The following is a 25361-nucleotide window of genomic DNA, read 5'->3' on the forward strand; positions in this document are numbered from 1 at the left end:
GCAACCTTCTGACTGAAGGAGGAGTCTCTAAATCCTGGGTCTCTGTCATTTACACAATTGCCTGTTTGAGAAAACTCTGGGTTTCTTTGCACAAACATTGCTCTCCAGGAGGTAGTGGAATCAGTGGCAAACCCCAGCCACTAAAAATGGAACAAGGACTGTTGTCCTCAGAGGACCACAGAGGGGATGGGAATTCCATCCAGGAGAGGGACTCTCTAAGGAGTGCTGCTGAAATGGCACAAGACTGGGCTTGGAGTGAGCATCTTCTTCTGTTTTTCAAGATGCCCCTCCCACTTGGCACAGAACAGCAAGGTCTGAGACCCGATGTGGCAGTGCCACCCGTGATGGGACCCACTGCTCCAGCTCCCATCTCTATGAGCAAGGACTTATTCCTTAAGGAATCTGCCTCCTCTATGGGGCCTGAATGACAGGATGGGTAAAGCTGGCTTCATAAATGTAGCTCTCTTCCTGTAGTTCAGTGATTCTTTTATTATTATTATTTCTTTGTGAGGCTGCATCGGGTCTTAGGGCTTCCCTGGTGGCTCAGTGGTGAAGAGCCTGCTTGCAATGCAGGAGGTGCAGGAGATGCGAGTTCAATCTCTGGGTCAGGAAGATGCCCTGGAGGAGGGCATGGCAACCCACTCCAGAACTCTTGCCTGGAGAATCCCATGGGCAGAGGAGCCTGGCTGACTTCAGTCCATGGGGTCGCAAAGAGTTGGACAAGACTGAGCGGCTGAACAACGAACTTCACATGTTGAAATCTAATCCTCAAGGTAATGAAGGGCTTCGGGGGGTGAGTAAGTCACAAAAGTGAAGCCCTCATGAACAGAATTAGGGCTCTTACGAGAGAGACCCCAGAGAGCTCTCTTGCCCCTTCTGCTCTGTGAGGAGACAAGAAGACAACTATCTAGGAACCAGGAAGCAGGCTCTCACCAGATCTTCCGGTGCCTTGATCTTGGGCTTCCCAGCCCCCAAAACTGTGAGAAATAAATGTCTGTAGCATAAGCCACCTGGTCGTCAGTATTTTTGTTATAGTAGTGCAAACGGACTGACAGTACTTCTATTCCCAACTTTCTATTTACATTTTGTTTATTTGTTTTCTCATAGGAAAAATGGAAGGCATGGGTTAACTGATTTTTAAAAATCTCCCAAACTCAAGAGCTCGAAAGACGTCTATGAAGTGACAGGCATAATAAATATTCTTGCCCCCGTCCTTATCTAACTTCTCATCCTTCAGGTTGTGGCTTGGGAGTTAGTTCCTTCCAGCCTGCAGGGTGGGCTAGGAGACCCCTCTCTGTGTTCCCATGGTGCCTTACTCTACCCTATTATATATCAGTCTCCTCCCTCTAGAATATAATTATCGGTAAGTTAATTTGTGGGTTCCCTGCTAGTCTGCAAACTCTGGGGGAACTGAGACCAATCTTTAAGACTGTATCCTCGGCTCTGACTTCCAGCAGGAGCTCAATGATATATGAAATGATACTGTGAATGAATGGTTTCTGATACTGCAATCCTTAGGTCACTGAACTGGTAATGATAGATGTTCTCAGACATCTATTCAGGGAACATGCTGAAACAGTCTTTGTTCTTCTGCCTGCCTTTAGAGATAGTCTTTGGACATATGTACCATGAGTATACACCTAATGAATCAGATTACCACATTGTTTAAAAGGGAAAACTTGAAAAGAAATTTCCATTTTTATGCTCAGAGAAACCACACTATTATACTCGGCTCACTTCTCATGAATAAAATAGAAGATCCTCTGCCTTCTCATCTGAGCTCTTCAAGTTAATCTAAGGTCTGATTGTCCCAAAGCATTACTAATTGTATAGCAACATCATTTATATCACAAAATTGGAAACGACATACATATCCTGTCCTGGAGTGATGGTTAAATAAACTCTGACACTCAAACAGTGAACCCATGCAGCCTTGGATAATGGTGCCTACAACATAATCTGAAGTTAAAAGGCAAGACATAAAATTACATAAGCAGTATGACTTTCATCATGTAAAAATATGTCAAATGTATGCATAAATGTAGAAGATATTATAGAATCTAAACTGTGGTTGTGTTTATGTGTTAGAACGGTGGGTGATTTTCTTTCTACTTCTCTGAATTCTGCAGATTTTCCTATTTTACCCTCATGATAAAAAAATTAGAATCAAGAAGTCATTTAATTGAAAGCATCTTATTATTTTCTGCTATAAAACTTTTGGCTATCGATAACGTGTTGCATCTGCCTCAAAGAACTGTATGGAGGAGACAAAGAACAGCCTGTGATGAAGCCAACGAAAGCGGAGGTTCGCAGACTTCCCTGGTGGTCCTGTGATTAAGAATCCTCCTTCTAATGCAGGGGACAAAAGGTCTGATCCCTGGTTGGGGAACTAAGGTCGTCCCACATGCTGGCAACTAATCTCATGCACCACAACTCCTGAGCCCACCGGAGCAAAGACCCAGCACACCTTAAAAAAAAAGAAAAGAAAGCAGGGGGTGGACTGGAGTAGCTCCTGCCTAGGGCGTGAGTCATCACTAATCTATACTATGTGCCAGACATTTCCCATCCTTTTTGTTTTCATTATGTCCTCACAAAAGCTGTAAGAGACAGGTACTACTGTTACCCCCATCTTACAGCCAAAACTGAGCCCTGAGAGCAGTCAACTCTTTTGCAAGAATGTGGAGGTGCTCAAGTGCAGGCCTGTGCAATCTGTCTCTTCCACCCTCCCTTTTCTCACCACCATCTTCGATGTGAGAAGAGAGGCTAAGGATCAAAGGGGCACATTTCTAAGCCATACTTCCTCTCACGCAAGGAACTTCACATCACAGGTACAGACTCCATTTCCATTATCAGGAGATTCTGTTTGAGAGAACGCTTCAAATGATTCTTGCCTGTCAGTGGAGATGGTATCCAGGGACCATTTGTCCACCATACCAACTCAAGGATCTCACTAGAATGCCATCCTCAAATCATCTCTCTGTGCACATAAATCCATTGTTTTGGGGGCAAGGAACCTATTTATAAGTGCTCTCATCGTGGCCAACTCTGCTGATTTAAACCAACATGAGTTTCCCTGGTGGCTCAGATGGTAGAGAATCTGCCTACAGTGCCTGAGACCCGGGTTCGATCTCTGGGTCAGGTAGATCCCCTGGAGAGGGCAATGGCAACCCACTCCAGTATTCTTGTCTGGAGAATCCCATGCACAGAGGAGCCTGGTGGGCTACAGTCCATGGGGTCGCAGAGAGTCGTACATGGTGGAGCAACTAACACAAACACATTGTGGCCAACCCTGCAGATCTAGAGCAACACGGATGCAGCCAAGCCGGCTTCCTAGTGGAAATGTGAACCTTGGATGCTCCCCACTTGCCGCACAGTGAGAGGCAGGCTATCACCGGGGGGTTGTTGAAAGGAGATTCACCCTGTAAACGCTGACGGGCTGAAACCGCTCAGCTGACATCGTACATGCACACAAGCGCTTTGAGGCTCTTTGTTACCCGGGCATGTTTTCTCTGCACAGAAACCTTCCGGTGTTAACATTTCCAGGAGTCGGGGAGGGGAGAATTCCCGGAGCACAGAGCAGGGGACCGCCAGGGAGGCCAGTCCCGTTGGAGTCCAGTGTGTCACTAAAATAAAGCAAATCCTCTCTGCCCTCCTCGCCAGCCCAGGGAAACATGGACGAGCGAGTGAGGAAAACAACAGAAACATTCCATGAAATCAGTCACGCAGATGGGTCGGAAAGAAACGACAAGTGGGCTTACAGGAACTCCATTTCAAAATCAAGGTCAAATTCAAAACAAATGTGTGAACAGAGAAAAACATCATGATCAAAAGGGAATGAATCAACAGAGAGCGACCCTAAGAAGATCCAATCTGCAGGGCAACTGCCTGGGGATATTATTACACCCCACTGGGCTCTGTCTCTGGGTCCTGTCCCTCAGAGACATCGATGGTGATTGCTCACTTACTTTCTCTGGAACCGGACCACGGGGTCAGCCAGCAAGTCGGTGACGTCAAGCTTCCTCCCCTTCTCAATGACGTCCCGATGCTTGCGGACAAACAGCCAGCCGATGTGGGAGAAGAAGAAGCCCCGGCGGGCATTGTGCGGGTCAGCGTCCGTCTCCGAGTACTTGTGATGGACTCGGTGGTCCCTCGACCACTCGAAGATGTCGTTCTGCAGGGAGAAGGCAGACCTGAGTGAAGGGATCAAGCACCCCAATGTTTCCTGAAAGTTCTCCAATTTCCCCCACCCCCTGCCTACTCCCACCCCGACTTCCATCCTCACCACTGGCAGACTTGCTCCCATCCTCAGCTCACAGTCTCTCAACCTCAAGTTCAATCCCCGGGGGTTGGTTTGGGGTGGTCTTCACCCAAACAGAAACACATCCTCACTTAGTAGGCATCTTAGCTCATCCTTGCGTGTGTGCTAAGTCACTTCAGTCATGTTTAACTCTGTGAGACCTTATGGACTGCAGCCCGCCAGGCTCCTCTGTGCATGGGATTCTCCAGGCAAGAATACTGGATTGGGTTGCCATGCCCTCCTCCAGGGGATCTTCTCCACCCAAGGATTGAACTCGGGTTTCCTGCATTGCAGGCAGATTCTTTACTGACTGAGCCACGAGGGAATTAGGATGTGCCCACTGTAGGAGGTTCCAGCTTGTTGAGTGAACTAGTAAGGAAGCCAGAAGAAAGTTCTGGTGGGGACTACTGAAGCCCACTGGGAGATCATTCATGTCCAGAAAAGAGACATTCATCCTCAAGGAAAGGGGCAACCCTGAGTATAGAAGGGGATTAGTTCTTGGCCTGACTCTCTCTGTCCTTCATCCTTCTCTTCAATGGGCTTCCTGTCCAACACACCAGAGAACAGGAAGTCAGTAAGTAAAAACCCAAAGAGCTGCTTGACCAAATCTCTGCAAAATGCCAAGGCACAAAGAATATTGTCTGAGGACTGCTCTAACTGTGTCACAGACAGGAAGGGAGGGGACTTGGCTCTCGGAGGAATCTGGTCTGCTTGGCAGCATCCCATGTGGAGAGGCAGGCGGCACTCACTGGAATCCCAAGAGAGACTCTGGTGCCCAAAGAAGGAGACACATCGGAGTCCAGCAGATTCTGCCAAACCCACAGATGGGGCGGGGCTCAGGCACACATGGGGGATCAGCTGTTGACCTCATGATGGGAGACAGTGTCAGGGTCCAGAGGTCATAGGTGAGCTATCTGAGGAAGTATTTCAGCTGAAACTGTTAATGAAACCTTAGCTATAGCCATGGGCCAGAGAGATCTATAGATTTTTTCAGCTTATACTCTGTTTTGCTTTTATTTGATAATGCTTTCAAAACGTTGAGAATGGCAAATTAAGTCGGGAAGTAGCATTTTTGATAGGAAAATTGCAGCTGACCCTCGAACAACATGGGTTTGAATTGCACAGGTCCACTTATACACAGATACCTTTCAATAGGAAATGCTACAGTACTTCATGGTTTGAGGTTGGTTGACTCTGAGGATGTAAAGGAACCACAGATAGGAAAAGGTAACGAAAAATTATAGGTGGCTTAACCTCTGAGTTGTTCAGGGATCAACTATAATCTGAAAATAAAAATAAATGTATATAGTGTATAAGCCCTTTAAAAAGAGGTAATAATGTTTTATACTGTATTATTCAGTACTGAGTCATGCTTTCATTAGGAATCTGTCATTTCACAGATATTGGCTTCTTCCTAATGATGAGAAGAGAGAGAACTGCTTTATTCTCAAAGTTTTAACAGTTCTTTTAATCAGAAAAGGATTTATGGAGTTTTGTATGTGTGTGTGTCTCTGGCTCACCCAGTGCTGGTACAAGGTGATTCAATCTTGTTTAACTTATAACTTTAAAAATTTGCTTAACACTTTGGTAATGGGACAAAGAGGGAAAGTAGAAAGACCTTAAGAAGTATATGCTCAGCTTTGAATACAAAGAGGGAAAAAAGGTGCTTAGAAGTCTGTGTAAGGTGAAAATTATAGCTTGGCTTACTGTGATAAGAAAGAGGTCTTTAAATTTTACCAGTGTGTTGAAACACAGTGGTTGGAAAGAGTGAAAGCATTCATTACTTATAATCACAGAATCGAGTCAGGAAGGAATTGCAAATGTCAAGATCACTGCAGCCTGGGGAATAATTTATTACTTTTTCATCCAATGTATTGCTTTTATTGCAAACCCATCTGAACATAGGAAGAAGGGGGAACACTCTGTCCCCAGTTCACAGATGGCAAAATTAAGGCTTAGAAGATATGTGTTCAAGTTCATCTAGTAAGTTTAATCACGGAACAAAGATGGAGCTCTTTCCGTTCTTAGTTCACACTCATTTCAACAAGATATTTCCCTTATCCTTTAAGTTCAGGGGAGAGGGAATCTTTGAAAGAGAAGTCTTATTTTCTTATTAAAAGGTTATGTTGACTCTTGAATTTATTACAATGCAATTTTATAAAAACTAAGTGGAGGGCTAGAAACATTATTCTTATAAAATTAAGCATGATATAACAACAACAAAAGAGTGAAAATGAGGACAAGTTGCAGCAGAGATATTTCTTTAATTTCTCTCACCTTGGAGACCTTCCCTACAGAAGCTACTCTGAGTGAAGCAATGGAATGAAGCAAGGATTTTGGCCACATTCCAAATAATTGAGCATACAATCAAGCCCAAATACTTTATGATGTACTTTGAAAAATCTTTTATTTATTTTTTACTCTAAAATTGAGTCCAATGAAAAAGTGACTCAAAGAACAAGACATAAGCCAACAATAGGGCAGAAAGGAAGCAAGAGTCACACGCTAATCCCTAGGGCTTTTTTCTTCCTACTTCTCTGCATTTTGTTTCCACACTTCAGGTTGGGTGTGGAAGCCAATGTGGGAACAGCATTCGTGTTTGATGAAAAGGTGTGTGCACCAAGGGTGTGTCTGGTACAATTAATAAGTAAGGAAGTGAAAGCGGAGGGCTGATAAGAGATGGCAGCCTTCCATCAATGAACTGTCCATCAAGCCTGCATATTCCGTCTGCCCATTCTCTGTGTGCACATTTCAGCAGAAGCATGATGCTGACTCCAGCAGCAGTTCCTGAAGTCGAAATACATACCCTTTCTCACCAATTAACAGATGATGCAACTTAGAGCTTGTACTCCCGGTCGGTTCTGGTAGGTTACGGTCTTAGTACCCCATTACCTTCAAAGTGGGCATTCACCACGTGTTTACTGATCATTCCTGACAGAGGAAAAGACTGAAGGCAGGAGGAGAGGGATGACAGAGGATGAGATGGTTGGATGGCATCACTGACTCGATGGACATGAGTTTTGAGCAAGCTCCGGGAGTTGGTGATGGACAGGGAAGCCTGGCGTGCTGCAGTCCATGGGGTCGCCAAGAGTCGGATATGACTGGGCGGCTGAACTGAACCTGACAGAGGACTGTTGGTGGTGAGGGGGGCTACATTAGTTCTAAGAGCACTGGCTGCAACTGAGGCACAGGTGGGCATGGGGCGGGAGGAGCTGGAGAGGAAGAGAGCCTATCAGGAGTGCATCCCTCAGTGGCCGGTTTATTATCTGAGGATCTGTACGGGGTCCTACTCTGTGCTGTCCACGACACATACAGTGGAAGCCACACATGTGACTTGCATTTCCCTAGTAACTACACTAAAACAGTGAAATTAGACAAGTGAAATCAATTTTACTCATATATCTTTACTAAACAGACTACATCCAAAATGTCATTCAATATATTATTAGCATAAAATCATTAATGAAATATTTCCCAGGACTTTTTTCTGGACCAGTTCTTCGAAACTGGGTATTTTACACTTCCAGCATACCTCAATTTGGACCATCCACATTTCTAGTGTTACACACTTCAGCTGCCACGTGTGGCTGGTGGTTACCATATTGGACAGGGCAGGTTTAACCCGTGACTTGGACACTTTTCTATATGTGTTATACTTTTAAAGATTTTTAAAAAGTCAAAGTTGCTTATGGATGACAGTGAGAAACTGGCATAAATCATATGAAAGGCGAATGCACTGCACATATCAGACATGCTAAAATGGTGCGATTTGTTTTCTGGAGTTTATCTCAGGGAAATAATCATGGCTGTGTGCAAATGCTTAATCACAAAGATGTTCACTGAAGTTGGAAAAACCCTGATTTTCCACATAACAGGATTTTACTTACTACCTTGTGATACATTCATTAATTGAATACTATTTGTGTGTGTGTGTCCATAGAAATTTTCTGGAGAGAAACATGAAGTATACAGTCTTAGGGTTACAGGAAGGAAGGAAGACTGGAAGGTAGGAGAAATACTTTTTATTCTATACTTAGAAATTTTTAACAAGAGCATCTGTTGGTTTTGTATTTCAAACTAGCAAAAAGGGACTTCCCTGATGGTCCAGTGGTTAAGACTTCACCTTCTAATGCAGGGGGTGTGGGTTTGATCCCTGGCAGGTGAACTAAGAATCCCCATGCCTCAGGGCCAAAAATAAAAACCAAAACATAAAATAGAAGCAATATTGTAACAAATTCAATAAAGACTTTAAAAATGGTCCACACCAAAAAAATCTTTTTAAAAAACTTACAAAAAAAAAAAAAAAGGATACTGCAGTATTGACATGGAAATGTGAGCTGCAAAGTAGTTAAGTGAAAGACAAAGTACGTGATAGAGTGATGAATGTATTGGGCTTCCCTGGTGGCTCACAGGTAAAGAATCCACCTACCAGTGCAGGAGATGCAGGAGACACGGGTTTGGCCCCCGGGTCAGGAAGATCCCCTGCAGGAGGAAATGGTGCCCCACTCCAGTGTTCTTGCCTAGAGGCTCCCATGGACAGAGGAGCCGGGTGGGCTGCAGTCCATAGGGTCGCAAAGAGTCAGACACGAAAGAGCATGAACGCAGGAATGAATGGATTCTTAATAAAAATATGTATTTAAGCATAGAAAAATGTTAAAGTATATGTCAATCTGTTTACAGGTGTTCTCCCTAGGAAGTGGGACAGTGAATGACTTTTAATTTTTTTCTTTGTTTGTTGTATTTTCTACATTTTTAAAATAATCAAGTTTTTCTTCTGTAATATGAGGGTAATAAAGTATTTTCAAGTTTCTATATACCTGAATCAGAACAATCAGCTTCTGCCACCAGCCCCATGTTAGGAAAAAATGATGAGGCAGTAATACTCAATCAGTAACGCATGCATCACTCATCCAGTGATGCATCTTTATACCATGCTTCTTCGATCTCTGTTCTTATGAGCACTGATCAACCTATCCCAACTCAAGTACAGGGACAGTGCCCTCGCTGAAACCCACCCTGGGTCCTGTACCTTTATCACGTCACTCCATCATAGATAATGTCCCTAACCGGGTCCCTGCTGAGACTGTAGAAATGGAAATTGATCCTGTGATCAATTATGTGATATTAGTCCATAAGCTCAGCCTTTGCGTGTTCTCTGGGACTTGAGTAATCAATGTCAAAAGCTCCACTGAAGCAGATTAGGAAGAACCTACTGAATCAGAACTACTTTTCTCCCAATCTCCTTTTATACTGAAAATAAATTCTTGAGTCTAATCCTCTAAATGGCAGTAGGGGAATCTGTCTTTTAAGGCCCACCTCATTTGCTCTGGGTAATAAGATGAAGGCCAAGTGTGAACAGCACTGGGCTTGTCCCAGTCAACAGATCTAAGATCAGAATCATTTTTTTTTAACTTTTCATTTTGTATGGGAGTACAGTCGCTGAACAGTGCGATAGTTTCAGGTGGACAGCAAAGGGACTTAGCCGTACATATACACGTATCCATTCTCCCCCAAACTCCACCACCCCTGCCATCCAGGCGGCCACATAACATTGAGCAGAGTTCCCTGCTGAGACCGGCATCACTGGCTGCCTTTCCCCTAGAGGTACTGCAAACAGATGCTTGCTTCTGACCAGACACCCGTGTGGTTGTTCCATCCCTAATTCAATTGTGCGGCTGCTTACAATTCCAAAAGGGAACCTCTACCAGGCGGTCTCAAAACACATCCCCAGGTAATTCCAACTTGTATTCATAATACACCTTCGTTTCCAGTCAGCAGTGAAAAAGAAACCAGGGCCAACATGTCAGCTTTGAACTGGCAAGTTTTAGAGTAGAGTGTGTGTGTGTGTGTGTGTGTGTGTGTGAGTCTTTTGTGAGTAATGGCATCCTGTCTGAGAAAGGAGTCATTTTATCAAGGGGGTCAAACAGGGAAAGACGCTGTGGCCGCCACTCTTCAGGGACCCGAAGGCTCATTTGAAACAGACTTTATCTCTGTCTCCAAGTCTGAATCTCATCTCCCCCAGTTCAGATGAGAACACTGCGCTATTCAAACAGTGAAGGACGTTCGGTGCTTTCCCCACAGCTGATACTGGGTCAGTATTGATTTCCCTCCAGATAACACTGACAATCTGTAAGAAGGGCCCAGAAAGTCCCCAAGAAGGCCTGGCATCAGCCTTCACCACCTGGCAAATTGCAGCTTCGACAGAACAAGTCCCCACCTGCTGTCTGGCCCTCATGTAAGCCTGGGGAAGTTTCAGAAGCCGGGAGAACGTTGAAAAACCAGTTTTAGCATTTAAAAAGTGTTTGCTGACAAAACTTAACGACTGCAGGGGTGAGTCATGTTTTCTTTTATTCCTCCAGTACTTAAATTCTTACACAAAGAATATATTTGTGTAAGACATATTTTTAAGACACATTTTTAAAATGGCTTTGGGCAGTCCTCTTGGTAGACTTCTCTGGTAGCTCAATGGTAAAGAACTCGCCTGCCAACAAGGACACATAAGAGACGTGGGTTCCATCCCTCGGTTGGGAAGATCCCCTGGAGGAGGGCATGGAAGCCCACTCCAGTATTCTTGGCTAGAGAATCCCATGGAGAGAGAAGCCTGGTGGGCTACAGTCCATGCGGTCACAAACAGTCAGACTTAGCACCAGCACCTTGGTACACTAGTTTGCCTTCTGTGAATCTTTCCAGTTTGGGATCTGGATGATTTCGGTCTGTGAGGTGACCACTGTTTAGTCTCCTAACCTAGATCTCTCTCACTCAATGAGTCAAAACTTCAGGGAAGAAAGGACCTGGAAAACAATGACAGTCCAGTCACCACAGATACACCTCACTCCCAGATCTTGGTTTTTAAATACATTCCCCACTGAAAAGGAATCAGAACTCTTCAGTGTAATGGCTGGTGCCAGGGCAAAGGCAGGAAAAGCACAAGACGAACTTGGTATGTTTTGTTACATGAGAAAGTAAGGAATTGCTCCAAAATATGATGGGGAGCTGTCAAAAGGACCCAGGAGTCCATCTGCAGTGCTCCCATTGAACACACTGGGGTACTCTGATGAATAATGTGGGTGCGTTAAGATGAATACTAACAGGAATGGATTAATAAAATAAGAATACATGAACCCACAATAAATAATTAAGAAGTAAAATGTCAACCAACAAATGTAGAAAAAATAATGGAGCTAGAAAAATCACCATTTTGCAGGTGCCTTGGCAATAACTGATTCAGGCAAGACTCACCAAGGTGTGCTAAAATTACTAAAATCAAAAGGTTGATTAAAATAAAAAACATATTACATCGGCTCATAGGATCTCAGCATAAATTACTCATTAATTACCAATGGAAACATAGTAATCTTACCATGGAGAAACAGGGTGGACACTACCTTAGCTAAGCGATTTATGTTCATACCATGAATAATATGACAAAGTGATATCATGGGCCTCTTGTCTGATGCTAGGACACAAGATCATTAATGTAGCATTCCTGCCCCAAGTGCCCAATCTGAGTGAAGTTATGAGGAAACTTGAACAAACCAAAAATGAGGAGTATTCTGCAAAATAATTGACCTGCATACTTCAAAAATGTCTACCTTCAAAGACCAAGGAACTATTCCAAATAAAAGGGACTAAAGGGACAGGTCAACTCACTGTTATGCAGGATCTTGAGCTGGTTCCTGGGCTAGGACCCTGGATACAGTACTGTATCAACATTAAATTCCCTGGCGTTGGTACAAGCATTGTGTCACTGTGAAATGTCTTTCCCATTAGGAAATGCACACTGAAGTGTTTAGGGATGAAGAGGCATGAAGTTGATAGCTTACTTGCAAAGGATTCATGAAAAACATAACACAGAAGAGTGCATACTCTACACACAAAGAAAGAAAGAGAAAAATAAAGCAAATGAAGCAACATATTAACAATGAGTGGATCTGGGTGAAGGGTACACAGGAGTCCTTCATAATGTTTTTGCAACTTTTTTGTCAGTTTGAAATTATTTCAAAATAAAAAGTTAAACCTAAAAAGAAAAAATGTCAAGGGCATCTTTCTTAACAGTTTCCCCTGTTCACTCCATTCCTACTCCACCACCCTTGTTCAGACTTCCATCAGTTTACCTGGACTCCTGGAAGGGCCTCCTGCCTCTAATCCTTTCCCTACCGCAATACATTTGATAAACTGTGATCACACTTCACATACTCATTCTCCCCAAATATCTATCATTCTCTTGCTTCTGATTTGACAACTTCACCATATCACTTTTCTCATCAAGCCTAAACATTTCTTCTTCTTAGCAATCAAATAGCTTCAACTGGCCTGATTATTATCTTTCCCACTTTCTTTAGTTTGATAAATATTTACTGAATGTTGGTATGTGCTAGAAGATAAAGAAGGAACAAGACAATCAAGGCTGTGTCATCAAGGAGTTTACATTTTATGGAGGCATAAACATAAATCAAATCATTTCAGATTGGAATTAGTCCCATGAAGCAGATAAGTATGGGGAGATAAAAGGATGACATTGAGACAGGCAAAGGCTTTCTAATCAGATAATCTTATTGTTGTTGGTCAGTCGCCCAGTGGTGTCCGACTCTTTGCGACCCCATAGACTTGCCATGGCCTCCCTGTACCTCACCATCTCCCAAAGTTTGCCCAAGTTCATGTCCATTGCACTGGACATATATTCTTAGGCTGGGGGAGATAGGGGGGGACTGAAACAGGGAAGAAGGAATTGTCTCAGGGAGAGGAGGAGTTGGCACAGTCCAGGAGTTAAGAGAAGACCAGCATGTCTAGTCGGTGGGGTGCAAGAGTGGTGCAAGATGAGATCTGAGAAGTATTGTGATACAATAAAGATATACCTGTCCCCAGTGGCTCCTGGCAGAGAGCTTCAAAATCTGTTGGAACTTCCTAAATGATAGAAGTGACTTTACTGCATTAATTAGATGACTCAGTACAGACCACTGGATAGCTTCAGGATTGGGGCTGATCACCAGAAAGATCAAACATAGGATTAGAGTGCTGGCACTTTGGGAGGAGAAGGGGACTGGAGATCGAGCTCGGTAACATGGCCAAGGATTTAATCAACCCAGCCTTTGTAATGAAACTCCAGTAAAGCTCTGGATGCTGAGGTTCAGAGGAACTCCCTTGCTGGTGAACCCACAGATAGGCAGGCAAAGTGAGGCCCCTGACTCCATGGGGAGAGGCGAGGAAGCTCTGCATGAGGAATCCTCCCAGACCTCCCACTGTGTGTCTATTCCATTTGGTTGGTTCTGATTTGTACCTTTTATAATAAAACTGTAAGAGTAAGTATAGCGCTCTCTCTAGTTCTGTGAGTTGTTCTAGCAAATTATTAAACCTGAGGGAACTGTGGGAACCCCTGGATCTGTAGATATGAGGGGCCTGCAGACTCCTGCCTGTGGCTGGCATATGAAGTAGGGGTGCCCATACAGAGGGGCTTTCCCTTGCGTTGTTTTTTGACTAAGTTACTAAGTCGTGTCTGACCCTTTGTGACCCCACGGACTGCAGCACACCAGGCTTCCCTGTCCTTCACTATCTCCCGGAGTTTGCTCAAACTCACGTCCATTGAGTCGGTGATGCCATCCAACCATCTCATCCTCTGCCCCTACTTCTCCTCCTGCCCTCAATCTTTCCCAGCATCAAGGTCTTTTCCAATGAGTCAGCTCTTTGCATCAGATGGCCAAAGTATTGGAGCTTCAGTTTTAGCATCAGTCCTTCCAATGAATACTCAGAATTGATGTTTTTAGGATTGACTGGTTTGATCCCCTTGCTGTTCAAGGGACTCTCAAAGAGTCTTCTCCAGCACGACAATTCAAAAGCATCAACTCTTTGGTGCTCAGCCTTCTTTAAGGTCCAGCTCTCACATCCGTACATGACTACTGGAAAAACCATAGCTTTAACTAGACGGACCTTTGTCAGCAAAGTGGTGTCTTTCCTTGTGTATCTGAAGCCAATGTGAGTGGTTAGTATTAGAATTATATTGAAGTGCACCCATGTGGTGTGGAAAAAGCATTAGTATGTAATAGCCTGACCGTACCAGGCTATCTATGTCATGATAACAAGGTTGGATTTCACTTCAAAGGGACCGCTCAGTCACTCAAATATTTTCTTTTCTTGTTAGAGAGTGGTTTCATTTTCAGTAAGTTCTGTGTGGCTGCGGTATGGAGAAGGGCAACTGCTGGAGGAGGAAGACACGTGTGTGGGGTTTTTGCAGTAGTCCAGACTGAGACTAGAAGTGGCAAAAATGAGAAGCATGCAGATACAAGATACAACTGTGCAGCAGAACCTAAAGAGATGGGCTAAAATATTGGGTGAGGGATGATTAGGGAGCTAGAGAAATCATGGAAGACATCCAGATTTCTGACGGGCAAAACTAGGAGAGAAGTGGTTTCGGGGAGAGGATGGAGTAACAACTTTGATTCAAGACACACTGGTTTTAAGATGCCTCAGACACGTCCGGTGAGAGATGCCATACAGTCCGGTGAGAGATGCCGTACATGTGCAATGCGCCACACCAGTTTTTTCTTCAACCAGACCGATGTTCTACTACTCAGGGACTCGACGCAGTATGTCACAATCGTTTCTCTCTCTCAGTGCTATGCTGTGCTAAGTCACTTCTGTCATTTCTGACTCTGTGTGACGCTATGGTCAGCAGCCTGCCAGGCTCCTCAGTCCATGGAATTTTTCCAGGCAAAAATACTAGAGTGGGTTGCCATGCCCTTCTCCAGGGGATCTTCCCAAAGTGAGTGAAGTGAAAGTCTCTCAGTTGTGCCTGACTCTTTTCGATCCCATGGACAAGATTCCCATGGAATTCTTCAGGCCAGAATACTGGACTGGGTAGCCTTTCATTTCTCCAGGGGATCTTCCCAACCCAGGGATTGAACCCAGGTCTCCCACATTGCAGGCAGATTCTTTACCAGCTGAGCCACAAGGGAAGCCCAACCCAGGGATCAAATCTACCTCTCTTATATCTCCCTTTGAAAGTTGGGTTCTTTACCACTAGCACCACCTGAGAAGCCCTCCTCTGTCTCTGCTGCTGCTGCTAGGTTGCTTCAATCGTGTCTGACTGTGTGACCCCATAGACGGCAGCCTACCAGGCTCTCCCGTCCCTGGGATTCTTCAGGCAAGAACACTGGAGTGGGGTGCCATTTCCTTCTCCAATGCATGAAAGTGAAAAGTGAAAGTGAAGTTGCTCAGTCGTGTCCGACTCTTCGCGACCCCATGGACTGCAGTCCACCAGGATCCTCTGTTCATGGGATTTTCCAGGCAAGAGTACTGGAGTGGGGTGCCATTGTTGCTCAAATGTTTCCCTATCTTCCCCTTCTTCCTTGCCAATGCAAATCCTTTTCACCTTTTGAGTTTTCAGCTCAAAAATTTCCTTCTGCATTAGGCTTTATCCTAATACCCTAACCCATACTTCTATTTTTGCAGCCCTAAGAGTCAGTTTGAAGCTTTCAAGCAATTTAATGCCACATCATCTGGATAGAGTCCTTCTTCATTATATATGAATCTAGCCTGCTCTAGCAGATCATAAGTTTCTCATGACAAGGGCCATTTCATTTTCATAGCCTGTGTTCTTCACCAGTACATAATGGTTTATGTACCTTTAAATTCAAAGAGAATTAACTAGCAGATTTACACAAAAAGCTCTAAAGAATAAATAGGAGAAGATAAAGGGTAATCAAATGTGTTTGCCTTGCAAAAGAGTTTTTAAAAGGCGAAAAATTTCCTCCGGCATATGAAACTATAAATTTTACTGTTAATTAAAATTCTTGATTCAATGACTTCTGTAGCTATTGTACCTCTGGAGCTTAATAAAGCATATAAAACAGCATCCTTGAAACATTCCTGTGACAAGAGCTCTGGTTGGCACTGGAAGGAACTAGAACAGTATGATTGAAAAGCCTGAACTTTAATAAACAAGAACCAGAGATGAAAAACAGCTCAGAGTCTATGGGGATCGGGTGGGGGATGCAGCTAAAGGAAGGCTCCAAAGTAGCTGTTAGCTCTAGCTTTATTTAGCATCTTTATTAATGACTAGGAACAAGCTGTACACATTTAATAACATTTTTGGTTGGTGCCAAATTAGGGGGTGCTGCAGACATCATTGAGGGACAGAGAAATAACACAGATGGATCTAAAGAGGTTAGAAATAGGAAGAGAAATTATCACAATGAGATTTGATTTAGGCAAAATGCAAATGAAGGCAGCTGGGAGAGAAATCATCCAAAATGCCAAATAATCAGTGGGTTGGGAAACCTAGAAAGCAGCAACATAAGAGCGTCTGGCAGGAGAGCAGTGGAATGAAGAATGAGCGGTGACAACCTGCTGGCTCCGCCCCAACGCTTGGTGGCAGGTACAGACAGAAATGGCTTGTAAGGGACTTGCACTATGACACAGTCTCCTTCAACACCCACCAGCATTTTTTGGAGAAAACGTGGAAAAAATAAACAAAAATAAGTATGATATTTGGCCCTTCATTTTTCAGTTGTTGGAGGATATGGCAACCCACCCCAGTGTTCTTGCCTGCAGAATCCCCATGGACAGAGGAGCCTGACAGACGACCATCCACAGGGTTGCAAAGAGTCGGACACAACTGAGCGACTCAGCACTTTTCAGTTGTTAGAAAAGGGATACGACTTAGTTTTTAATGTCCCTCAGCTTCAAACTTGTGGTTTCAGAAAAGACTGGCAGGGGGGGAGTGGAAGTGGGGAGAGAGGTGAAGAGAGGGTAGGGACAGAATACTATTAAGATGCCCTGTCTCTGCACTTTTAAACATCTTAGGTGTGAAAAGAAGGGAGAAATAAACATTTAGCTTGAAAATATGTTTCAAAACAGATTCCAAATGGACAGAACTGCATGTGAAATTCATCTTAAAATAGAGGTATTCATTTTAATATTCATCTTAAAATATCTTTCAATAGAGGTGTGGAGCCAAATTCACATGTATCAGTAAAAATCTGGTGGCTATTTGTTTGCAAAAATACCCTCAACTTTACCAAGTGTTTCTTTCAATAAAAACTCTCTGTATGCCTTGAAAGTCTGTCATTATTTGCTTACAAAATTTAATCACCTGCTTAGGAATACATCTGTAGTACAAAGAGGGTAAGATTTTATAAAAAGCCTCTGCTATATTTGGGAAGACTAACACGAGAGACCAGACTAGTCTTATTGGTTGGCATGTCCATCTACAGTCACTCTCTCTTCTCAGGCCACCTCAGTCGATCACCTTTTCCTTCCCTTGAGACAGTTTCCCTCACGTCACCTGTTTCCACTGACCTAGATCCATAACAAAGAAGGAGGTGAAGCATCTTAGGCGGGAAGAGTCATCTTAATCTCTACCTTAAAGGGTACATTTTTCTTGGCAGGAAATATGTAGTTTATCCTACCAGAAGGAAGGACAATGCTGGGCCCTATGCAGTAGCCCTGGGAGAATTTCTTTTCTTTCCTGCCTCCCACCTCCTCCCCGTCATCTCTCGGAGTGTCTCTCGATTCTGATGGAGTCACAAAGCAGCATGTATATAACAATGCTTTGATGAATCCATATATCACCAAAGACCATTGCCATTTCCTCCTCTAGGGGATCTTCCTGACCCAGGGATTGAACCCGCGTCTCCTGCTATTCCTGTATTGGCAGCCACCTGGGAAGCCCTACTTCTACTTGATACCAGAGGTGACCAGGAGGGCAAGATGCCCTCCAAGAAGGAGACAGTGTGAGGCAGGCATGCAAGTCATCTTCCAAAACCATACCGGGAAGTCTTCTTTGGGCACTGGGGTCAGGACCACTTCTGTGCTGGCTGTTGACACAGTGGGAGGAAACCAACCACATCCACCCATCTCAACAGAAGAAGGAGAACATGTTTCTGCCATGTGGAAGAAAGGCTGTACATCTGAGACTTAGGGTAGCTGTTAGGGAAGGCAGTAGAACCTGAGAGAGGAGCTCTGCACTGAAAGTCAGGACCCAAGAACCAACGTAAGCTTCAGGATTCTTGAGCCTGTGGCATGTTCTGGGGTTTTCTTCTCCTTCTAAGCAACGGTCACTCCATGCTGCTGCTAACACCCCAAGCTGTCCTCAAGGGCACTGCCTCACATGCAGTCTCCCTCCTTGACACGCACACCCCAGAGAGACCCAGCCTTAGGGGGTGGGTCCCCGATCCTGAATCTGGTACAACATCTTTGGGGTCTCATGACAGTGGTCTGAGGTCTGAGGCTCATATGTGCCATTGAAATGCATGAGGCATGTCGCTCCACTGCCTAAAAGCTTGCAATGCCTTCCTGGGGCTTTATTTTTTTTTTTTTTGGCTACATCACATGGCAGGTAGCATCTAAGTTCCCTGACCAGGGATTGAACCCATGCCCCCTGCATTGGAAGCACAGAGTCTCAGCTACTGGACCAACAGGGAAGTGCCCCGAGGGCTTTTAGAAGAATATCCAAACTCCCTGCCACTCCTAGCAGAGCCCTGCACTGGTGTGGCCCAGCCCTCCTCTCTGGCGTCTCCTATGACCACCTTCTCCCTCAATCACGTGGCCTAGTCACACGGGCCATCTTGCTCCTCCTTGAACGTGCCATACTTGTTCCCACTTCTGACTCCTCCTTCTATCTGGAATGCTCTTCCCCTACTTGTTCCTTCCCTCACGCCTCAGTTCTAAGGCCACGCCCTAAGTGACAATTTCTCTAACCATTCTCTCTAAAGGAGTCACCCTCCCTGGCATTCTTTATCATACACTGTGTTTCAATTCTTCAGCTCTTCTCTCTTTCTAAATAAACTTGTCTATTCATTACTTGTTGGGCTTCCCTTGTGGCTCAGCTGGTAAAGAATCCACCTGCAATGTGGGAGACCTGGGTTCGATCCCTGGGTTGGAAATATCCCCTGGAGAAGGGAAAGGCGCTCCAGTATTCTGGCCTAGAGAATTCCATCTCTTTCTGAATAAGCTTATTTATTCACTGCTTGTTTATTTGCTTTCTCTCCCACTGGAATATACATGTTCATGAGAACAGAGACCTTGGCCTTTTCTTCTCCAGTGCTGGAAATGACGTTTGGCACATGTATCTGCCAAATGAAAGATAAATAGACACTTGAATGCTGGGAGAGGCATGAGGGCATTGCAATGAGAGGGTGACCTCTAGAGTTAAGGTGCCTGCACGTGCATTCCCCTTCTGTTACTTAAATCTGTATGTCCTTGGAAAGATTCAATGTTTTCATCTATCAAACGAGGAAAAGAGCAGTATCTTTGTACGGTTATTGTCAGATGACTAAAATACTAAATGAAGTGCTGGTATGTAGTCAGTGCTCAGTAACTGTTGTTCTTTTGTTGTTATATAATTGCCAAAGTTCATGGCCCATGACTCCGAGATTCACTTGACTGTATTTATGAATCACGCTGCAACTTCCACTTTCTGGTCTGACATGTAAAGAGCTTGGAAGTATTTACTCTCATCTTTTGGAACAAGAAAGAAAAAAGCCCAGTAAACTGAAAATCATCAAGTCTTCTTTGATCTATCAGAGAATTGAGGTCACAGGGCAAACTGCTGCACCAAAAGCTAGAGAGACAGACAGACAGAATCACAGCCTAGATGGACAGACAGAATCACAGACTAGCAGGAGCAGAGGCCAGGAGGAAAAGCCTGCAGCTGGCAGCAGCGTGGCAGCAATACTCTAAGCTGTAATTGATGAATTGCTGGAGGTTTAGTGTGGGCGAGCGTGAGAATGAAAAACTCTTAGGGAGTCCAGTCCAGGCGCCCCCACACTTTCATGAATCTTCCCTCCAGGAGGCCTGCCAGGTTCTCGCGATGATCAACCAAGAAAAATCCCCTTGCTCTTCCAGCAGGAGGAGAAAAGTAAACATTTTGAAATACAAGACAGAGCTCTCTGTTCCCCTTAGCAAGATCTGTTCTTAAGAGAAATTATTTCAGCAGAGCTTAATCAATGGGGATTTTACCAAAGCCTGACTAATCTGGGGGCGGGGGAGGGAAATACTCAGCTCCAGGTCAATGGAAGACTGAGACCTAATCATGGGATGGAGGAGGCGTCCCTTCAAAGGATTCTGTACAACAGGGGATTCAACTGAAAGAACTGAAAGCCTTAACTCCTGTTTAAGAAGTCTCTAGGAAAACCCAGCAACTCAGGGACAAAAAGAAGGTCACTGGATACTACACTACAAATACTGCACACAGTAACACAGCCTAATTCCTAGCCAGATAAACAAAAAAGTCTCACACTAAAACCCTATTTCCTCAGTTCCTGTTACCCAGTACATCATGTCCACCTCTCAACAAAAAATTATGGAATATGTCAAAAAAGCAAAAAATACCATCTTAAAAGAAAAAGCAAGCATCAGAACTAGACTCAGATATGAGAGAGATGTTGGAGTTATCAGACTGGCTATTTAAAATAATTACAATTGATGTGCTAAGGACTCGAATAGAAAAAGTAAACAACATGTAAGAACATATGGATGTTATAAGCAGAGGGATGGGAAGTCTAAGAAAGAATGAGAAGAAACAGACCAAAGTCAGAAACACTGTAACAGATGAAGAATGTCTTTGATTGGCTCATCACTAGACTGGACATGGCTAAGGAAAGAATCACTGAACTTTAAGACATATTGATGGCAGTCGCCCCAAACTGAAATGTGAAAAGATTGCAACAGAGTATCTGAGAACTGTGGGACAATTATAAATGGTGTAAGTTGTGTGTAATGGGAATACCAAAAGGAGAAGGAAGGAAAGAAAGGAGGGAAGGTGGGAAAGAGCAAAAGAGGGTGGGCAGGAGAGAAGAAGGAACAAACAGTAGAAATACGTGAAGAAATAATGGCTGAAAGAGATGTTTGTAAAATTAAAGACAGACACCCAACCACTAATCTAGGAAGTTCAGAGAGCAAGCACTAAGCAGGATAAATAGCAAAAATCTATTGTTGAGCATATCATATTCACCTGGAAAAAAATCAAAGACAAAACGAAAATCTTGAAAGCAACCAAAGAGTGAGGGAAAAAAAAAAAAACCTTACCTGTAGAGAAGTGAGGATAAGAATTACACCAGGTATACAGGGTTTTCTCTTAAGAAACATATCAGCAAGAAGAAAGTGGAGTAAACTATCATAAATGTTGAAAGAAAAATCCACAGACTTGAATTCTATACTCAGAAAGTTATTCTTCAAAAGTGAAGGGGAAATAAACACTTTCTTAGACAAACAAAAATTGAAGAAATTTGTCACTGGTAGATCTGCCTGGCAAGAAATGACAGAAATGCTTTACAGAGAAGGAAAATGGCACAGGTTGGAAACTCAGTTCTACACAAAGAAAGAATATTAGAGAATGAATAAATGAAGGTAAAATAAAACCTTCAACTTTTATTATTCTTAATTGATCTAATAGACAACAATTGACTTGCAATAAAAAGGGCAAAAATAAAATTGGTGATTATAGCTTATGGATGTATGAAATGAATGACAGTGATGTCATAAGGGACAAGAAAGAGGAAGTGGGAATATCAGCGCAGTACCATGAAATGGTACAGTGTTATCTGAAAGTGGACTCGGATTACCTTTAAATGTATTTTGCAAACTCTAGAGCAATGACTAAAAGAATTTGAAAAGAAGTATAATCGACATGTCAAGAGAGGAAACAAAATAGAATCTTGTAAAATGTTCAAATAAAACCAGGGAAGACAGAAAAATGACTGGAAGACAAAAGAAAGAAACAAAGAACAGGGGCAATGAATAGCAAGCAGAAATACAGCAGATATTAACTCACACATATTAATAATCACTTTGAGTGTGAATGGTCTACATATACCAATCAAAAGACAGGGACTGTTGGGGTGGATAAAAGAACAAGATCCAACTAAAAGTTGTTTACAAGTCACATCACATCTTTTGTGATGTTGAGCATCACAAAAGAACATCCGTGTGTAAGCCAAGGGTCAGGAGACTTAAGTTTCAGTCTGGTCTATCCACTAACTAGTTTGTGACCTTCAACAAGTCCCTGATATTCTTTCAGTTCAGTTCAGCCGCTCAGTCATGTCCGACTCTTTTCAACCCCATGGACTGCAGCAGGCCAGGCTTCCTGTCCATCACCAACTCCTGGAGCTTACTCAAACTCAGGTCCATTGACTTGGTGATGCCATCCAACCATCTCATCCTCTGTCATCGCCTTCTCCTCCTGCCTTCAATCTTTTCCAGCATCAGGGTCTTTTCCAAAGAGTTAGTTCTTTAAATCAGGTGGCCAAAGTATTGGAGCTTCAGCTTCAGCATCAGTCCTTCCAATGAATATTCAGAACTGATTTCCTTTAGGATTGACTAGTTTGATCTCCTTGCTGTCCAAGGCACTCTTCAGCATCACAGTTCAAAAGCATCAATTCTTTGGCACCCAGCTTTCTTTAATGGTCCAGCTCTCACATCCAAACATGACTACTGGAAAAACCACAGCTTTGACTATAGCTTTTTTTTTTCCCCCTACACAAAATGATGGAGAAGAAGGATGTGCGCTCATCTTCTCCTTTGAGAACTCCAAAACTGCAACTCACTGCTGAACAACCATCAACAGGAGAAAGTTGGATCCCACCAAAAAAAGAGACCCCACGTCCAAGGGCAAAGGATAAGCCCCAATAAGACAGTGAAAGTAAGAGACCCCACGTCCAAGGGCAAAGGAGAAGCCCCAACAAGACAGTGAAAGTGAAAGTCGCTCAGTCGTGTCCAACTCCTTGCGACCCCATGGACTTAGTCCAGGGAATTCTCCAGGCCAGAATAGTGGAATGGGTACCTTTTCCCTTCTCCAGGGGATCTTCCCAACCCAGGGATGAAACCCAGGTCTCCCGCATTGCAGGCGGATTCTTTATTAGCTGAGCCACAAGGGAAGCCCAAGAATACTGGAGCGAGTAGCCTATCCCTTCTCCAGTGGATTTTCCCGTCCCAGGAATCGAACTGGGGTCTCCTGCATTGCAGGCAGATTCTTTACCAACTGAGATATAAGGGAAGCCCATCAACAAGACGGTATGCAGGGCAAAATTGCATTTAGAATCAAACCCCACACCCACTGCCTCTCTTTATCTTTCCGTAAAATAGGAGGACCTAGGCCAAATCCCTGTAGTTCCCTTACAGATTGAAATCCAGTGCCTCTCTACTAGGGTCTGATGAGTAAATGTGGACAGTAAGGGAGGGGACTAAAGCACCTACAGGTGCTTTTGGTTGGACTGAGGTCACAACAGACCCAGCTGCAGCCAGCAGGGGTGTGTGTCGATGAACACAACAGCCCAAATCCAAAGTTGTGGGTACTCTGTGAAAACCAAACTCTTGGAGACCACTGGATGGCAGGAATCCCTCACTCAGGTTCATAGTTGACTAGAGAAAATTATAAGAAGTTCACAAGCAACCTTTTGAGTGACTTATATCCTACTGGTAAGGAAGGAGAGTCCCTTGGACTGCAAGGAGATCAAACCAGTCGGAAATGACTGAGCGACTGAACTGAAGGAAGGAGAACAAGCCATAGAGGAATTCATGGGGTCTTTGCTGAATGCAAGGGTATGGACGGGACAGAGGATTATTACAGCTCCTTATCTGGCATTCCTTGCCCATCATCATCTTTTAAGACTCAGCTTTCCCACTACTGCCCTCTCCCCCATACCCAGATCCTCTGAAGAAGAAAGAGAAAAAGAAGTTTTGAACATTTCAGTCATATTTTTAAGATTGTTCTTGATGATCAAGATCTTGTTAGCAGTCTCTAGCAAAAGCCCTGTTGATCCTCAAACAGAGATAACCATGGCATCACTTGTCCATTTTGGCCAAAGGCATGACTATTCTTATGGAAGAAAGCAGAAGAGAATCTTTGAAATGATCTTTTAAAATGCAAGGGGACATCAAAGGGAAACGAATCAATGATGCTGCATTAAGTTAAAGGTGTAGGTCACTGCCCTAGACCGGCAGATCAGAGCACACTTTGTTACTTTCCAGGTGGTTCTCTTCCTAAGGTTAAGTGGCCTGAATCAACTGCATTCTTTCCTCTGACTCAGGCATTATACGGACCCTGGCCCTTTGCTGATCTTATGGAAGACATCGCTCATCTAGGTCAAAGTGCCATTGTTAAAAAACTGCAGATGCCAAAAGCACCTACATTTCCACTGGGAAACATCTCATTAGCTGGAAGCCTACATAAAGGCAAGGTTTGTAACTATGTTTGCAAATCATTGTATCCAGTGTGCCTAGTTCAGTGCCTGCCACATAGCGGGTGCCCAGTAAGTAGGTGCTGAATTAATGAAGAAAGCCACTACAGATGCGGGCCTGGAAGAAGCATGTGTAGTTCAGATTTGATGATTTCTAAAAATACTTTGTTGCTGTTCAGTTGCTAGGTCGTGTCTGACTCTGCAACCCCATGGACTGCAGCATGCCAGGATCCCCTGTCTTTCACTGTCTCCTGGAGTTTGCCCAAATTCATGTCCATTGAGTCGGTGATGCCATCCAACCATCTCATCCTCTGTCACCCCCTTCTCCTCCTGCCCTCAATCTTTCCCAGCATCAGAGTCGGCTCTTTGCATCAGGTGGCCAAAGTACTGGAGTTTTAGCTTCAGCATCAGTCTTTCCAATGGATATTCAGGACTGATTTCCTTTAGGATTTACTGACTTGACCACCGTGTGTCCAAGGGACTCTCAAGAGTCTTCTCCAGCACCACAGTTGTAAAACATCAATTCTTCAGTGCTCAGCCTGCTTTATGGTCCAACTCTCATATCTGTACATGACTACTGGAAAAACCATAGCTTTGACTATATGGACCTTTGTCGGCAAAGTAATGTCTCGGCTTTTTAATATGCTGTCTAGGTTTGTCTTAGCTTTCCTTTTAAGGAGCAAGCATCTTTTAATTTCATGGCTGCAGTCACAATCTTCAGCGATTTTGGAGCCCAAGAAAATAAAATCTGTCCTTGCTTCCGCTTTTCCCCTTCTATTTGCCATGAAGTGATGGGACTGGATGCCCTGATCTTAGTTTTCTGAATGTTGAGTTTTAAGCCAGCTTTTTCACTCTCCTCTTTTACCCTCATCTATTATTTCATTTAACAGTCA

At 43.8% G+C, this 25361-nt stretch overlaps 1 protein-coding gene across 1 annotated transcript in view; it reads right to left on the bottom strand.

Annotated features, from left to right (window-relative positions):
* Positions 1-25361, bottom strand: part of SCD5 (stearoyl-CoA desaturase 5) — a 176072-nt gene that overhangs the window by 42723 nt on the left and 107988 nt on the right. Inside the window, exon 3 of the mRNA XM_055588927.1 lies at positions 3966-4171. Coding sequence (XP_055444902.1) covers positions 3966-4171 — 206 coding nt within the window. The remainder of the gene's footprint in view (positions 1-3965; positions 4172-25361) is intronic.

The sequence above is a fragment of the Bubalus kerabau genome, chromosome 7, assembly GCF_029407905.1.
Source record: "Bubalus kerabau isolate K-KA32 ecotype Philippines breed swamp buffalo chromosome 7, PCC_UOA_SB_1v2, whole genome shotgun sequence".
Lineage (NCBI taxonomy): Eukaryota > Metazoa > Chordata > Mammalia > Artiodactyla > Bovidae > Bubalus > Bubalus kerabau.